This window comes from Vipera berus, assembly GCF_964194415.1.
Source record: "Vipera berus genome assembly, chromosome: 3".
Lineage (NCBI taxonomy): Eukaryota > Metazoa > Chordata > Lepidosauria > Squamata > Viperidae > Vipera > Vipera berus.
The window spans coordinates 118,833,893-118,853,174 of record NC_138204.1 but is presented as its reverse complement, the minus strand read 5'-3'; the positions used below and the strand labels follow the sequence as shown (position 1 = coordinate 118,853,174).

Here is a 19,282-nt window from a genome sequence, read left to right as displayed (position 1 = left end):
TATGTTATTATAAAAGATGATGGAACACCTTGGATTATAAACTCTTTACTTGACAAACAATTTCTACTATAAAGACTACTTATAAAACCTGAAATAGATGTCCCATACCCAGCTACAAAAGACAAAAAACTATTTTTAATGTTTGATTCTAAAGTCTTCAACTTAACATACTATCAAGAGAATATGGATGAAGATCAGGAAAAAATCCTTTCCATGTTGAAATCAATACATGAAACCATCCTTTCAGCTTGTGACAAAATAAGAAGCAACATAAAGGAACAAGGTGCCAGCTTAAATATACAAACCTTGACTATAACCAAAGAACTAACAATGCAGAAAAGAAAAGGAAAATTGGAACAACTAAACACTAAGACAGAGGACCCAATTGACCAATGGACCCAGCCAACAGAAAAATCAGAAAAGGGAGTGACAACATTGAAACTGGAAAAGGCTTTTTACAAAAATCAGAAGAAATTTGAGGAAAAGGAAAACGGACTGAATGGAAAATAAACCTATCAGGACAAGCATGGGAAATTGGAGTAATAGGGAGGCGGTCTAATGAATGCAAATGGGCTCGTTCTTCCAAAAAAACTTTGAACAAATGGTCTATCTTATTCCAAATAATATATATAATAATAGAGGGAGAACTATTTGATGATTCAAAGGCACTGACATGGAAGCTGGCAAAGGAAGCAAGCCAGTGTAAGGCTAAAGAAAATAATGGCTTTGATTTATTAGAGGGCAAATTATATTACTAACTAGAGGGTTGAATATGGTGGAAATAACTTTTAGAAAATAGAGTAACATAATTGAATAGGTAAGATGTGTAACTAGACTATTATTTTTTTTATTTATTTTTATTTATTTTAATTCCATTTATATCCCGCCCTTCTCCGAAGACTCAGGGTGGCTTACTTTGATATGAAAAGAGAAAAGAGGAGGAGTTGAGATGGGGGAAACTTTTGGTCACCTAATATAAAATATTTGGAAATCATAATAGTGTTGTTGTTGTTTCTTTTCTTTTTGGATAATGATGGGAAATTAAAGTCTGTGTATAGGCTAAAAAGTATTGATAAATGTAACAAGAATGTTTTTATTTAGTTGAAAATAAGAATTCTGTTTGCCCAATATGATATAACAGATATTACTTTGAACAACAAATTCTGTGATATCTACAACAGAGATTTATGTGTTTGAGAAATGAGATGCAATCGTTGGGAAAGATCCCATTAAAATTTTTAAGGAGAACTTTTATCATTAAGAATCAATCGAGGATATTTGATCCTGGACAGATCAGAAAGAATGACTGCAGTAGTATATAGTTCATAAACTTTGGGTCTGTTTCGCAAAGCAGGGAAACTATTATTCTTGAAATATATTTATCAGTATTCAACGGGGGGGGGGATTATGCATATGTTTTGTTCTTGTTTTTTCTCTTTTTTTGAGTTTTTATTTTAACTTTGAGAGCTGTAGGGAACAAAATTTCATTTTAATGCCGATTAGTGTAATTCAAAACGACAATAATATTCTATTCTATTCTATTCTATTCTATTCTATTCTATTCTTCTATTCTATTCTATTCTATTCTATTCTATTCTATTCTATTCTATTCTATTCTATTCTATTCTATTCTATTCTATTCTATTCTATTCTATTCTATTCTATTCTATTCTATCTTTGTGAATAAAATAAAACATTTACTTAAAAAAGAATAGTGGTTATGGGAAAATTATTTATTCTCAGGGTTCTATTATTTAAAAAAGTCAAATTCTATAGTATTTGTGTGATTATATAAATGAGAGAATACTTCAAAGCTGTGAGTGGCAGCAACTTGCACACTTGCACTTGCTCTTATCTTAGAACAATTGTACTATATCTTTCAAAAATCCTGGAGCACCGGGGAAGTACCTGATGATTGGAAAAGGGCTGATGTGGTTCCCATCTTCAAGAAAGCAAAAAAAAAAAAAAAACAGACCCAGGAAAGTACAGACCAATCAGCCTAACATCAATACCTGGCAAGATCTTGGAAAAGATAATCAAAAAACAGATCTGCAAACAAATAGAAGCAAACAAAGTTATAACCAGTAGCCAGCATGAGTTTGTTGAAAACAGATCATGCCAAACCAATCTTATTTCATTCTTTGATAAAGTGACTAAATTAGTAGACTTAGCGAAACACTGTGGACATAGTATATTTAGACTTCAGTAAGGCATTTGACAAAGTAGATGGGACTTGGGTTTGGCTAGTCTAAAGAAAAGAATAAATAGGGGAGACATGATAGCACTGTTCCAGTATCTGAGGGGCTGTCACAAGGCAGAGGGGGTCAGGTTGTTCACCAAAGCACCAGATGGAAGGACGAGAAACAGTGGTTGGAAACTCTTCAAAGAGAAAAACAACCAGGAATTGAGGAGAAACTTCCTGACAGTGTGGACAATCAAACAGTGGAACAGCTTATCCCCATAAATTGTGGGCGCTCCATCACTGGAGGTTTTTAAGAAGAGACTGGACAGTCACTTGTCTGAGACAGTATAGGTTCTCCTGCTTGAGCAGGGGGTTGGACTAGAAGACCTCCAAGGTCCTTTCCAGCTCTATTCTATTATAAATTCTATTTTTGGCATGAAGCCACAGTATCTGAAACAACACTTCTTCCCATATATTCCTGCTTGAACAGTTACGTGATGAATGATAGACAGGTGGTTTGTTGAGAGTGATTCTATATGTAGCCAGTACAAATCATATTGAGAAAAAATTATGAAGCGCTCATTCTCATATCTTGCAATTCCCAGACTTTGTACTTGTGTCCTTATATTGAATCCAAGTACGCAAGTTGTGTAGTTTGCTTTAAAATATCACAATGCTCTCTTTATCATTTCCTCCATTTCTCTCCCCATGGATTCCAATGAATGGTTCTTCTCTGGTACATCCTTTAGCTCTGCTGTTCCCTTTCCTGTAAGGAATATTTGTTATCTGTTTTGTTTTGAGCATTAGGCAAATGTATTTGATTCTCCCAAGGTTTTTAATATCACCCTATTATGCTACTTGGTGTGTGTACGTGCATGTGTGTCTGCGTGCATGCCTTTGAATACGTTTTTTATTTCTGATGAGTGCCTGACCCAGTCATTACAATTTTCTTGGAAGGCTTTTTAGAAGTGGTTTGCCATTGCCTACTTTCTAGGGTTGAGGGACTGTCCCAATGTCACCCAACTGGCATTATACCTAAGGCAGGACTACAACTTGGAGTGTCTCCATATCTAACCTTAACAACTACATCAAGCTGATTCTCCATTATGCTACATGAAAATGCTTAATTTTATTTCTGCTCTTTTAGTTTTTATAGTTTTTAGTTTTTATATTTTTTTAGTTTTTGTACTTTAAAATTATTATAGGTTATATGTTATGTACTACAGATAGTTCTTGACTTACAACCTGTTCAAAGTTACAGTGTCACTGAAAAAACGGACCTATGACTGTTTTTCACATTTAATAACCATCGCAGCATACCCATGCTCATGTGATCAAAATTTCGACTCTTGGCAACTGGTTCTTATTTATGATTGTTGCAGTGTCCTGGGATCATGTGATCCCCTTTTGTGAACTTCTGACAAGCAAAGTCAAAGGGGGAAGCTAGATTCACTTAGCATCCATGTTGCTAACTTAACAACTGCAGTGATTCACTTAACAATTCTGGCAGGAAAGGTCATAAAATTGGGCAAAACTCATGTAATAATTGTCTCACTTAGCAACATAAATTTTGGGCTCAATTGTGGTTGTAAGTCGAGGACTATCTGTAAATAACTGTAAATAAGTTATTTAGTATACATTTTTAGATTACATATTTTAACAGCACGCTCCATGGGCAAAATTTGTTTTGAAGTGTAGCATGTATACATCAAAATATTTTATATGAAAAGTATAAAGTATAAAGTACTACTGCAATGCTCTTTACATGGGGCTTCCCTTGAAGACCACTCGGAGGCTCCAACTGGTACAGAATGCGGCCGCGAGAGTTGTCTTGGGAGTTTCCCGGTACTCCCATGTTACAACTTTGCTCCGCGAGCTGCATTGGTTACCAGTTGTCTTCCGGATGAGGTTCAAGGTCTTGGTGATGGTTTTTAAGTCCTTACATGGCATGGGTCCGGAATACCTCGGGGACCACCTGCTGCCGGCGTCGACTCCCCTCCGCCCTGTGCGTTCCCACAGAGAGGGCCTCCTCAGGGTGCCTCCGGTCAGAGAATGCCAGCTGGTGGCCCCCAGGGGGAGGGCCTTCTCTGTGGGCGCCCCGGCTTTATGGAACCAACTGCCGGTTGAGCTCCGGACGGCACCGGATCTTCGCTCCTTCCGGCGCGGGTTAAAGACCCATTTATTCGAACAAGCTGGCCTGGCCTGATGGGGGAACGTTAGGGTTTTAATGGGTTTTATATTCTGATTGTTTTAATTGGGCAATTATTTAATCCTTTTTTTAACTTTTGTATTTCTATTTATATGCCCTGTTCACCGCCCTGAGTCCTCCGGGAGAAGGGCGGTATAAAAATTTAATAAATAATAATAATAATAATATTGTTATTTTTCATGCCTCGTATCACCATTTTGTCTAATACATATACACACACATGCAGTATATATTTGTATCTGTCTGAATTTCTACTGTTTGCAAAAATTAACTTTTACCTGAGAAACAGTTATATTAATTTATTTTCAATAGCAACAACAGCCATATTTAGACAGTTGGCGCCCCAACTGAACCAAGATAATGAATGAGCCTCTAGGTCTGCTGCAGGAAATGTTATTGTCCAGAATTTCCTATTTGAACCAAACTAAGAGACTCAGGGCGGCTTACAATCTAAAGCACAAATCAATGTGCTTAGCAATAGCCTTCATTCTATGCATATGCCTGCTTATTAGGGCTTTTGCCGCCCCCCCAAGCAGAATTATTACAAAGTCAGCTTATTGCCCCCAACAACCTGGGTCCTCATTTTACCTACCTCGGAAGGATGGAAGGCTGATATTCTGACTTGTTTTGAAGCTGATAATGGAAGTTTCTTGTTTTGCACTAAATGATAAAGTATAGCTACTGAAAAACTTCTAATTAATTTTTAGTGATACAAAGGCAAAGGAAAACAGGTGCAGACACACCCAAAAATTTCTTCCTGATTGCCGTTTTAAGCTATTATATTGATAATTGGAACTATGTTGAAGAGTCTAACAGCTCATTGAAGATTAATACAACTTCTGTAGGTAATCCTTGCTTAACAACCCTAATTGTGACACTGCCATTAAGTGAAATCATTGCTATATGGGAAATCATATGACTGCAGCTGTGCTTTCCAGCGGGAAAGAGGCAAGATTACTCAGTTTCACATATTTGGCTTTTCTCTCCCCCCCCCATTGGAATACTCAAATGCCTGAATGCTGTCTTGTAGGTATCAAAAGCAATGTAACCACCCACAGTCTAGGGCTGGGAGCTGCAGGCATTCTATACAAATAGCTTACTGTCTTGAAATCCCTTTCTCTCCAATCTCTCTGCAGTACAAGGGAGAGGGGGGAAAAAAGCAATTTCTATAAGCATCTCTCCTTTGCCTGACCCTTTCCTGTTGATGATACAATCACTTCCCTCTCAATATGTAGAAGAGCAAGCAGCTTATTCTCTTGATAACTCTTTCTTTCCAATATCTCTGTTATAAGGGTGGGAGAAAGCAAGTGATTACTGTTGGCAATCTCTTCTTTGCCTGGCCCTTCCTCCCTCCCCTACAGAGCAGAGAGGTTTGAGAGGATGAAAGTTTTAACAGAGTGAGCTGTTTGTTCTTCTGCACACAAGAACAAAGCAATCCTGCCAGCAGCAGGAAAGGATAAGGCTAAGGAGTAATTGCCTACAAACAACTACCTTGCTTCTTCCTGCCCAAAGTGGAGAAAGTGGAAAGAGTACCACCACTGCAGGCACTTCCAAGAGCTGGGCTTCTCCTAGGGTACTCTGATAAAGTGAGGCCGCATGGCTATCCCAGGACCAGGCTGGCACAGAGGGCACAACACATCCTGCAGCTTGAGCTCTGCACCGCCATCGGCCCATTCAGTCCCAGCGTACCTGAGACTGCCATTCCCAGGCTGCAGATGAGATTGCATTGATTTTGATGTGTAGAAAAGTAAACAGCTTGTTTTCTTGCAGTCTCTTCCTGTCCAATCTGTAAGAATTATGCACAAGATAATGCATATTGACTATAATAGTCATCGCATAATTGAGGGACTCTGTGAAGGTCGTAAATGGACTATAAAATTCTTCAGCACAGTTGAAACTTTGAACAGTTGCTGAATGAATGATAAGCAAGGACCAGGGCTTTTTTTCTCATAGAACACTCAGAACGGAGTTCCGGCACCTTTTTTGGATGGATCCTTGTAGGGTAGGCAAGGCAGGTTGTATGACATGTGTGAGTTCCGGCACCTTTTTCTTTTACAAAAAAAACACTGGCAAGGACTATTTATAGTATACATTTCTATGAAGCAGAATCTATACATAGGCAATAATGTGTTTATCCAATACTGTTTTTATTACTTTATTTTGTTTTATTGTATTATATGCAATTATTTATTGTATTTTACACACTATGGTATATTGTGTACCGGTGGTATACTGTGGTTATAACAATAACCATCTGAGGTTACAACAATAAACTTTTTTAGAAAGCATCATGAATTGAAAAGTTTTGAATCATTTTATTATCTTAAGAACATAAATGCCTGTCCATAACTCAGTAATATAATGACTAATTTGATGACCTTCTACCAGAAGTTAGCAACTGACAATCAGTTATTATTGTGGACATATTTGCATTAAATTCAGTTCACTCTATAATCTTTTCTATGATCTAGATAGATTTTCTTTAATGGAAATGTATATTAATTAAGGATTTTGCTTTGCTTTTTGCAGTTACCTCATCGTCGAGTGACATTCTCTGCAGCCAATCAGGCTCAAGATCTGCAGGATCCCTCCCAGCACAGTTACTATGACAGTGGCCTTGAAGAGTCAGAAACACCAAGCAGCAAATCTTCATCAGGGCCTCGGATAGGGCCTTTGGCTCTACCTGAGGACCACTATGAGCGCACCACACCTGATGGCAGCATTGGTGAGATGGAACATCCTGAGAATGGTAAGAACATAAGAGCAAATTAAAAAGCCCTCTAGTAAAGTATATCTAATTGTTGCTTGGCAAAGAGTTTGTAAGGACCCACTTCAACTAACCACCCAAGAAAGTAGAACTCTTGAAACAGGCATTGCCTCAAAAGGATACTTTTATTAGGGGTCAGTGACAGTAGAGAAAACAAGGCATGATCTGGGGAAAAGCCCACCGAAACTGTATAGTTAAGCAAGCAATATTCCTCCTCCCACCAAAGTCATAATGTCCATTTGAAATCCAGCCAATCCACAGATGGTCTGATGAGTGGGTAACTGGCACAGTTGGCACACATCTCAAGGTCTTCTCCAGTTTCGTTTCGCTAACCGTCTCCCTGATAAGGGAGACACATTCCTTCCTCAAGGGGATAGAGGCAGGAGGAGAGAGTAGAAAGCGAAAGTTATCCCAAGCGAAAGTAAGCTCCCCCTCCCCCCAGCAGAATGGCAGCCCCCCAAAATAGAATATATATGCATGGAAAACAATGAGGGTTTGGGAACCTGACATACGCCCCCCCTAGAAGAATGGGAAATCCACCTAGAAAACAGAAAGGGAAAGGGAGCAACAACACAAAAAGTCAATGACGTTTATCGGGATATTTAGAATGGAACTGTTGTAAAAGCTTAGGGGCTCTAACATGTGTCTCATTCACCCACTCATTCTGGGCAGAAGGGAGATTTTTCCAAAGTACCAGATACTGTGTCACCCCATGGTTTGTACAAGAGTCTAAAATGTCTTTGATTTCAAAGTGTTATTCTCCCTCAACCATGATAGGAGATGGCACTGGGGGTGCAGGAGGTCTGAGATTTGAGGTAACCTCTTGTTTGAGCAAACTGCAATGGAAAACAGGGTGGATTTTCCATAGATTCTTTGGCAAGTCTAGCTCAACAGTCACAGGATTGATGATGCGTTTAACTGGGAAAGGTCCTATAAACTTAGGACCTAATTTCTTTGAAGGTTCCAGGGGCTGTAAATACTTTGTAGAAAGGAACACTCGGTCTCCCACTTGATATGGCTTTGTTCTACCCTTCGTTTATCAGCTTGGGCTTTATAAGCCTCCCTGGCCTCATCCAGGGCCTTCCTGGCCACTGGCCAGGTGTTTTGCAATTGTTTGATCCACTCCTACAAGATTTCGGGTTCTTTGGTGGGATGCTCAGACATGGCCACAAAGGTTTGGCCATTTGCTACTTGAAATGGAGTAAACCCAGTACTTGAGTGTACAGCATTATTGTAAGCAACCTCAGCAAATGGCAGCAGGTCAGCCCTATTGACTTGTCAATAATTAATAAAGCATCTCAGGTATTGTTCTAGAACTGAGTTAAGTGTCTCGGTCCCCCCCATTCATGTAAGGATAGTGGGAAGATGATAACCCTTGACTAGAATCCATCAAGACCAGAAAAGCCTTCCAGAACTTAGAAGTGAATTGAACCCCCCTGGTCTGAAATTATACGTTGTGGAGCCCCATGAAATCGATAGATGTTTTGCACAAAGAGTTTAGCTAAAGTTTTTGCAGTTAGAATCTTGGGGCATGGAATGAAATGAATTTGTCTGGAGAATACATCCGTTACGACCCAAATCACAGTGTTTCCAGCACTTTCAGGTAACTACAATGAAATCCATAGATATCTGTGTCCAGGGTGCTGACGGACTGGCTACCGGCTGCAGCAGTCCTGGAGATTTCCCTTGCTACCTTTTTTGGCTGTGGCGCATGTGGGGCAGCTGGCCACATAGCTTTCTATGTCTTTTTTAAATGCAGGCCACCAAAATTGTCTCTTAATAAAATGTAATGTCTTTACAAAACCAAAGTGTCCAGCAGTTTTTGAATCATGTTCTGCTTTTATCACTTTAAGCCTCAATGCTGCTGGAACATAGAGTTTCTCCCCAATCCATGCTAAACCATCTTTTAACGGACACAGGTTATGATGGTTATGAAACCATTCATCTGTTTCTAAGGTAGTTTTAAATTCCTGTAATAAAGTCTTTTCAATGGCACCCACTAGTTTTGATTGGGCCCTGGTGATTACAGGGGCCGCTAATTGATGAGGATGCAGAAATGGTTTGGCTACTTCTGCTTTCTTGCTAGTAGGATAATCTTTTTGATAAATTTGTCCAGTTCATTCAACTCCCTAGGACAGGACTTTTCAACTTTTTCACACATTGTACCACTTTTAGGTTTTGGCAACAACTGAGTACCACCAGTCGCCTAGCAAGGTGTCAAAAACTTGATGACCAAAAAAAAAAAGGAAAAAAGTGATGAAGTACAGGTAGTCCTCGACTTACAACACTTCACTTAGTGACTGTTCAAAGTTACAATGACACTGAAAAAAGAGCCCCCCAAGCCACAGCCGAGCAAGACACCTGCCTGCCCGCCCGGTGGTGCTCTTCCCCCTGTCCGAGGTTTTCACTGTTGTGAGCATTTCTGTTGAGGATTGGTAGTGTGTGTGTGTGGGGGGGTGGTGTTTGGTTTTTATTCCCCCCCCCCCGTCTGCTGGGTGGTTGCAGCAGGTTTTGGTCACTTCACATCACCCTGGGACACTGTGACCGTCATAAATATGAATCAGTTGCCAAAGATCTGAATGCAAATCACAAGATTCTGGAGATGCTGCAACATTCCAGCTGGAGCCTGGCGCTGATCCTGGCGCTTCCACTGAGCCCTGACAGCCCTGCAGCTTCAGCCGTCTCACTCAGGCTTGTGCGGTGCTGCCACCAGTTCAGTTCATTCCCCTCCCCACTACCACTTTTCTAGGATGGTCGCATACCACCTGCCAGGTGCCAATGTACCACAAGTAGTACCCATACCACTGGTTGAAAATCCCTGCCCTAGGAGTCAACAAGTACATTTTTGGTTTTGGCAATTTCACCCCTGGGATGATTTCAATTGCACAGTCTGTGGGCTGGTGAGGGGGGAGTTCGTCTGCCCTCTGCTCGCTGAAGGCTTCAGTCAAATCTCAGTATTCCATTGGGAGGCTTTGTAAGTCTGACTCACTGAGGTTGAAGGCAAAATCATGACGTAATCCACACCTCCTGCCAGTCAGCTACTCCACTTCTAGAGCCAGGGTAACCACACAAACTTTCTCGACATTGGTAGGCAGTGTTCTCCCATAGATTTGCATGGAAATACCCCAATCGCTTTGGATCTCCATCAAACTTCACTCCGATTGGAATTGGTTTCACCTCAGCTGGCTGAGGTGGTCTGCCTCTGGCTCCTTGAGGCGGACAGCCCCGCTGCTGTGCTGCCTCCTGGGCTCCAGCCACTGCCGTCTCTCCGACCTCTGATTCTTCCTCCTCCGATTCCCCCTCCGACTCTTCTTTCAATTCATGGCTTTCCTTCAGCTGCATCTTAAATTCATCCAGGGTCTTTTTCACATACTCCATCACTGCTTCCATAGGCCTCGGTTTCAGTTCCTCCTTTTCTCCGTCTTTGTCGGGAGGGACAGGCTCTGGATTTTTCTTCTTTGCTTTTTTCTTCCCTCCACCTCAACTAAGAGTGACTTTCGGGGCTCTCTCCTCCAATCCTTCCTTTTTACCGACCCAGAGTGACCATCTGGCTCAATCTTCTTCACCAGAAGGTCCAGCCTCTTCCAGGTCCCTGGAGAGGCTTTCATCAGCTTTAAGGCAGAGGAGATCTTCAGACCATTTCTCTGCCTAGAACTCCTCCATGTAGAAATAGTTTGCAACTCCCCCGGTAGGGCAGCAGCTTCTCCGGGTTGAGTACTATGCAGATCTCACCTTATGTAAGGCAACCACTTCAACTAACCACCCAAGAAAGCAGAACTCTTGGAACAGGCAGTCTCAACAGGATACTTTTATTAGGGGTCAGTGACAGTAGGGACGTCAAGGTGAGATCTGGGGAAAATCCCGCAAAAACGGCATAGTTAAGCTAGCAATATTCTTCCTCCCACCAAAGCCATAATGTCCATTTGAAATCCAGCCAATCCACAGGTGGTCTGACGAGCAGGTAACTGGCACAATTGGCACATATCTCAAGGTCGTCTCCAGTTTTGTTTCTCTGTAAACATCTGCCTGATAAGGGAGACACATAGAGGCAGGAGGAAAGAGTAGAAAGCGAAAGTTATCCTAAGCGAGAGTAAACTCCCCCCGTACCCCCAGCAGAAATGCAGCCCCCCAAAGTAGAATATGTATGCAGGGAAAAGAATGAGGGTTTGGGGACTTGACATAGTTTTTGCTACTTTTACCCAAGAATACAATTTGAGAACTACTAATTGTTCATCATGCTGGAATTTTTTTTCACAGTAGTTTATATTGCAGGTGATTGAGACAGACTGACTTTACAGAAATTAATTAACACATTTGTTCATTCATTCATTCATTCATTCATTATTTAGTCACCACCTCACTACTGAAGCAACTTTGGGCAGCTCAAATGAATGAGAAGGTAAAGAAAGCGAAAAATATACTGAAATAATGTTTTAGGTTTGAAGAACTGTCAGTAAATGACTGCTTTTGCCCCACACTTTCCCATAGATTTTCTGCTCTATAGAACTTCCTTCTCACATATAGCAGGCTTTTTTTGATGTGATCATTTCAGGATGGAAAGTAAAAAATATTTCCTGTTAAGGAGACATTAATTATTTCTTGTATCCAAACAGTTAAATATCTCTTGGAACTTATCGAGCATGAGAAGCAAAGGACAAGAAAAGTCAGAGCAACTGGATGGTCTAATGCACAGGTTGGCAACCCGCGGCTCCGGAGCCGCATACGGCTCTTTAAGCCGTCTCCTGCGGCTCCCAGTCGCCCGATGCGCACGCACCTCTCCGAACGGGCAGTGATGCGCGCGCACCTCTCCAAACGGAGAGTGGCGCCGCCCGTTTAGAGAAGTGCTTCCTCAAGCTGCAAATAGAAATTAAGCCTACAGATTCTGACCAGAGATTATCACCTGTTCTCAGTGTTACATCAAGTTAGAAATTAATGCAAATGAATGTACTCTCGAAGCAAACTGTACATGTTTTGTAATAAAATATTCAGTACCTCAGATCTACATGTATAGTTATCTTGGCATCTTATGAGAAAGTCAACTTATAACAAGCAGGCATATACATAGAATGAAGGCTATTGCTAAGCACATTGATTTGTGCTTCCTAGATTGTAAGCCGCCCTGAGTCTTCGGAGAAGGGCGGGATATAAATGGGATTAAAATAAATAAATAAATAAATAAACTTGATGCACTGGTTAAGTTAAAAGTTTAGAATCTGGAAGACCATCTTGCTGGTGCTACATTTAGTATGGATTGGGACAGCAAAATTAGATCTGGTCCATCTAACTTTGTTAATCCATGATAAAATATGTATGGTTTTTCTCTGAACCTACCTGCTCAAGATTATTGATGAGAATGATTCATAGTATGTCTTATTAGAGACTGTATATAAAGACAGAAAGAGGGACGCGGTGGCTCAGTGGGTTAGGACGCTGAGCTTGTCGATCAGAAGGTCGGCAGTTTGGCAGGGTCGAATCCCGAGTGCCGCGTAGCAGAGTGAGCGCCTGTTACTCGTCCCAGCTTCTGCTAACCTAGCAGTTCAAAAGCACGTAAAAGTGCAAGTAGAAAAATAGGAACCACTACGGTGGGAAGGTAACAGCGTTCCGTGCGCCTTTGGCATCCAGTCATGCCGACCACATGACCACGGAGACGTCCTCGGACAAGCGCTGGCTCTTCGGCTTTGAAACGGAGATGAGCACCGGCCCCTAGAGTCGGAAACGACTAGCACACATGTGCGGGGGAACCTTTACCTTTACCTTTATAAAGACAGAAGCTGATGGTTTGGAAACCAGTGATTTTCAAGTTGAACCAAATTTTGTATGTACTGTACATTTTAAGTACATATCTCCCAGTCTTTAGAACAGAAAGAAGATAATCAAATTTCCTTTAACATAAAAAGATGAAAGGAAATCCCAAGAATGTAAAACCATAGAGGCAAGCAGACAAGACAGATAGACAGCTCTATCTTTTGTTTTGCAGTCTGTGGCTCCTGATTTCTCTGCAAATAAGCTAATTATCTAGTTACGTCATACCTACAGGCTTTTGCTGTAAGTTCCTCTAAGAGTGAAGTCTGGAGAATTTGTTTATTAAATTTATATGGCACCTATCTCACAGGTTAAAGCAACTCTCAGAAGCTTACAATATAATAAGCCATAAAGATATAAAAACTGATTAAAATTAGAAAAGATTAAGAACAGACTAAAAGACCATGGGTTTGGAGCAGTGGTGCCTTCTTTATCATTGCACCAACCACCTCCAGAGCTGAAATTTATTGCCATGCTTATTACAGATTCTGACCACGGAGGAAAAGGAAAAGAAAGGCCTGCTGGAAGGGAATGAAATTGGAGATTATCTGTTCCTTTATATCCCTTCCTTATTGTTAGAATATGTTGTTGAAAAATGGTTTGTTTAACAGAGTATTATTAATACACAGTGGAAGTTGTACTGGGACTTTTAGGCAAACAGTAATGCACTAACACGAGTTTTATAACTTATTTTTACTCAGACAACAAAAAGAAACACAGTAAGAAATAGTCCAAGTATCAATCCAATATCATGCACATAAAAGTCAGTCCATAAAAAACATAGTATCAAAATACAAAAGCTGCTTACCAATATCAAAAACAATATACACTGTAGCAAGCAGTTGATTCTTGAGAGAATAAATATCAAGTTAGCAAACAAGAGAACAAGAGGTATCCAAACACTAACATCAAACACATATACAAGAGCAACTACGTGTAACATCTAACTCTCTTTTATGTGGAATAATTACAACCACACCCTTAGGCCGTTTAACTCCTTAAAGGTGCTTTTACTCCATTATATAATATTGTCACCCAAATCAAGTTTAATCTCTAACAATCTCCCCTTTTGGGTGGCATATTATACATATATTTTTACAATCTCAAATTACACATATCACAAACAGATTTATGCTTTATAGCACCCTGAGCCTTAGTAAACTGGTCAGCAATATTATCTTCAGTTGCACAATATTCCAGTTTAATCAAATTATCTTTAACACATTGTCTGACATTTAGATACCGTAGATCCGTATGTTTTGATCTAGTTTTCACTGCAGCATTAGTTGCTAATTTTATAGCTGCTTGATTGTCTTCATACACTTTTATTGGTTCATTACAATTTAAACCCATATCAAACAATAATTGTTTCCATACCAATAGCTCAGTACATAATAAAGATAAACAAGAAAATTCGGATTCAGTTGTTGATAAGCTTATATGCTTCTGTCTGTTAGACCTCCATCCTACTAAAGCGTTTCCCAATAATACAACCAATCCTGAAGTGGATTTCCTGGTTACAGTATCAGATGCAAAACTAGCATCTGCAAATGCTTTTAGTTCCAATTCCTTTGTTGGCTCTAGATATAGAGAATAATGTATGGTGTGCTTCAAATATCTTAAAACTCTTTTCGCACCTTGCCAACATCTGGTTGTAGGATTCTCACAATATCTAGCTAAATGATTAACTGTAAATGCTATATCAGGTCTTGACCAGTTACATAAATACATCAAGCTGCCTATTAATGATTGATATATCTTTTTATCAAAGACATTGCTGTTATCTGCTGAACTCTCAAAACCTTGAACCATAGGTGTTTTTACTGGTTTACAGTTTTCCATATTATAACGTTTCAGCAAACCATTAATTTTCTTAGCTTGAGACAATTTAAATCCTTTACTAGTCCTGACAATATCCAGCCCTAGATAATGACTAATAGCTCCTAGATCTTTTACTCTAAATTTTCTTTTTAACCCTGAAATTATTCTTTCAGTTTCTGTTTCATCTTTTGCTATAATAGCAATATCATCAGTGAATAATAATAACAATGATAATTCACTATTTTGCTGTTTTATAAATAAACAAGGATCTGCAATACTAGCTTTAAATCCCAAACTATTTAACTCTTTTACTAAACATCTATTCCACTCATAACCTGACTGTTTTAAACCATACAAACTCTTATTCAGTTTCCAACAGTACCCTACCTTACTTTCTACTCCTGATGGAACTTTCATATATATATCATGGTTTAATGTTGCATGCAAATAAGCAGTTTCAATATCTACATGTTTTATACTATAATTCTTATTTGCTGCCCAAACTAAAGCAGCCCTAAGAGTGGAAGCTCTTAACGTTGGGGAAAATACTTCATCATAGTCACTATTATTCTGTGCAAATCCTTGAGCAACTAATCTTGCTTTATGTATTACCTCTCCTGTAACACTTTCTTTCAGTTTAAAAACCCATTTACATCCAATTAACTTTTCTGTTTTAGGTATTTTAACCTCTTGATAAACATTAAGATCTTGCAAAGACTTTATTTCTTTATCCATAGCTACTTTCCAATTCTTTCTTTCATTCTCAGGATACATTTTTATTTCTTCAACATTAGAAGGTTCAATGTCTATTTGACAAATTAAACCTGCCTCGAAACGATCAGGCTGTCGTCTTTCCCTGTTAGACCTTCTGAGAATTATTGGACTTATAGGTACATTTACATTATTATCTTCTTCCTCTCCTGTCTCCACTATCAGTGGTTCTTGTTTGATCTCTCTAGCAGGTTCCTCCTCTTCTTTATCACTTTCATTTGAGGAGTTAGTTAAATCTTGTTGAGGAATATATACAATATCTTCTACCCTTTCCCAGCCTGACTGTTCTTGAAAAACAGCGCTAGAACTACAATAAATGTTTTTAGTACCTTTCTCCCAGAACCGATAAGACTTATGGTTTAACTCATAGCCAACAAAAAATAATTGTTTAGCTCTATGTTCTCCTTTATTTCTTATTGAACTTGGAATATGTACCCAAGCAGGTGTCCCAAATGTGTGAATATAACTAAGATTTGGTTTTCTCTTATACCATAAGGTATAAGGAATTTTACCTGTAGCTGAACTAACCACATTGTTTAAAATATGATTAGCACATTTTGCTGCTTCTCCCCATAAGCTATCAGGTAAACCAGAATCTTCAATCATAGATCTAATCATAGCTTGCAATGTTTGGCCCCTCCGTTCAACAAATGCATTATGCTGAGGTCTATAAGGAGCTGTACGTCTATGCTCTATTCCCTCTGAAACTAACAGCTCATTGAACTGTTTATTTACAAACTCAGTTCCATTGTCTGTTATTATGGTTTTTACATTTAACTGAGTTTTCCTTTGTACAAACTTGAGCCAATTAGATATTGTTTGTATAGTTTCAGTTTTTGACGTAAGGAGATAACAGAACCCATATCTGCTATAATGGTCTAGAATATTTAATATGTAGCAAGCACCCCCTAAACTGGGTTTCATAGGACCTATCAAATCCATAAATACCAGTTCTAATGGAGTTGTGGTTTTAAATCCATCTAACCTATTAGCTGGTGCTGCCCTGCTCTTTTCTCTACCACATACGTTACACTGCAGATATTTCTTACAAGCCTTTAACTTAAACCCATTAGACAAAGCTACAGTTCTTTTTAGTGTATTAAAATTCACATGACCCAATCTTCTATGTAATAAATGAATACATTCATCATGTGGTTTTTGATTTGTACAAGTAGTAGCCATTATAATAGGATCATTGCTAATTACAAACAAACCATCTTTCATATTAGCTATTAAGTTCACTTCATTCTTTTGAATAAGACATTCCTCCCCTTGGAAAGTAACTTTAAAACCTGCTTCCAATAATGCCTTAACTGATAATAGATTATAATCACATCTGGGAACATATAGCATTTCCAAATTTTGTTTTAAAAATGAACAGTAAACCTTACCCTCTCCAGAGACCTTGACTCTCCAGCCATTAGCCATAGAAATATATTTTTTACTAGACCTTATATTCTCAAAATCCCTTTTTATTTTTGAAATACAGTGTGTAGCTCCACTATCTACCACCCACCAATTGTGGTTATTAGTAGTTCTATTAGCTACAGCTACATTAATCAGCTTTTTATTCTTTCTATGGCTTTCCTTTCTCTGACAATTACTATTCTGACAAAACTTAGCAATATGTCCCTTTAACCCACAATTAAAGCATTTCCTTAAAATATAAGCAGATTCAGTCTTCTTTATTTCTTGTTGCAATGGCTCTCTCAACTGTTTTCTCTCCATACGACATCTTGATTCTTCCAACAACCTTCCAGTTATTGAAGAAACAGTTAGGTCTTCTTTGGACAAAACCTCCAAGGACGATACAAAGGCATCGTAGCTCTCATCCAATGATGATAAAATGATGTAAACCTGGTGAAGCTCTGAGAAAATAAGTTCTTTTTCTTGCAGTTCCAACAAAGTTGCTTTTATAAAGTTAAGGTGAGCTAACATATCGCCATTCTTTTCCAGTCTAGCTCTAAATAGCTTTCTGGTAAGATTTATATGAGCACCAACACTGTCCCGAACAAAAATCTTTTTCAACTTAGCCCAACATTTAGCAGCAGACTCTTCTCCACGCACATGGACTAGCTGTTGGTCTCCTAATGTTAGCCCAATGATAGATAAAGCCTTATCATTGTCTTTATTGAAGTCTACAATCTTCTTGTTATCTTCTTCATTAGTTGGATCCCAGGCAGTTACATCAGGAGGATTATGGACTATTTTCCAAAGACCTTGATTTTGTAATAGCAAACTACATTGTGTAGACCAGGATACGTAGTTTGACCCATCAAGCCGGGTAATGCAGAATGGATTGAATAGTCCTTGTGCCATTGTCTGAATTTAAAAACTCAGTTAGGAAATATAAATACAATACTGTGCCTGTCCTCAGCACCACACTGGATCTGGGCCCATAACCATTGTTAGAATATGTTGTTGAAAAATGGTTTGTTTAACAGAGTATTATTAATACACAGTGGAAGTTGTACTGGGACTTTTAGGCAAACAGTAATGCACTAACACGAGTTTTATAACTTATTTTTACTCAGACAACAAAAAGAAACACAGTAAGAAATAGTCCAAGTATCAATCCAATATCATGCACATAAAAGTCAGTCCATAAAAAACATAGTATCAAAATACAAAAGCTGCTTACCAATATCAAAAACAATATACACTGTAGCAAGCAGTTGATTCTTGAGAGAATAAATATCAAGTTAGCAAACAAGAGAACAAGAGGTATCCAAACACTAACATCAAACACATATACAAGAGCAACTACGTGTAACATCTAACTCTCTTTTATGTGGAATAATTACAACCACACCCTTAGGCCGTTTAACTCCTTAAAGGTGCTTTTACTCCATTATATAATATTGTCACCCAAATCAAGTTTAATCTCTAACACTTATCATTTACACATGGGTCCTATTATTCTTAATGGTAGTAGCCAGAGGTAGTTCCATTCAACTTCATTATTAATTCTACCACCAGAAACCCAATTCATAAGTGATTCAGTTAGTCCTCGCTTACCAACCATTTCATCCAGCAACTATTCAAGGTTCAGTGCTAAAAAAATAACTTTGCCACCAATAATCTCACTTACAGCTGTTATAGCGTTCTGTGGTCATACAACTGCCATTTGTGTGATTCATTGCAGTGTCCCACAGTCACATGATCGCCATGTGCTTGCTTTGCAGTTGGCACACATTTACAACTGTTGCAGTGTTCCACAGTCATGTGATCACCATTCTCATCTTGGACTAGAACAGGGGTGTCAAACTCAATTTCATTGAGGGCCACATCAGCATTGTGGTTGCCCTCAGGGGGCCGGGTGGGTGTGGCCAGGTGGGGTGTGGCCTACTGGGTGGGCATGGCCAGGTCGACATTACTCACTTAAGGGGTGCCTGGGCAGGACTGGGGCAGATCTGAAAGTCTTCGGCAGAGGAGGATGGGACCGGGGCGCACACTGGGACATGGTCCCTCCCACCCTCCCTCCCTTCCTTCCTCTGTTCCTTCCTTCTTCCCTCTCCCCCTCCATTCCTTCCTCCATTCCTTCTTTCCTCCCTCCCTTTTTCTCTCCTCCCACTCTCTCTACCTTCCTCTGTTCCTTCCTTCCTCTCACCCTCCATTACTTTTTCCCTATTCCTTCCTTTGTTCCTTCCTCCCTCCCACCCTCTCTTCCTTCCTCCCTCTGTTCACCTTCTCATCTCTCTCCTTCCCCTGCGCTCAGGAAGGGGTGATG

At 39.4% G+C, this 19,282-nt stretch overlaps 1 protein-coding gene across 3 annotated transcripts in view; it reads left to right on the top strand.

Moving 5' to 3' along the window:
* PCDH1 (protocadherin 1) overlaps positions 1 to 19,282 on the top strand; it is a 168,936-nt gene that overhangs the window by 139,161 nt on the left and 10,493 nt on the right. Inside the window, exons 5-6 of one of the 3 annotated variants that reach the window (XM_081324171.1) lie at positions 6,921 to 7,140; positions 11,772 to 12,193. In XM_081324171.1, coding sequence (XP_081180297.1) covers positions 6,921 to 7,140; positions 11,772 to 11,995 — 444 coding nt within the window. In that variant the 3' untranslated portion in view covers positions 11,996 to 12,193. Of the gene's footprint in view, positions 1 to 6,920; positions 7,141 to 11,771; positions 12,194 to 19,282 lie in introns of those variants that run through there. The other 2 variants (XR_014025976.1, XM_081324170.1) reach the window with 2 other exon arrangements.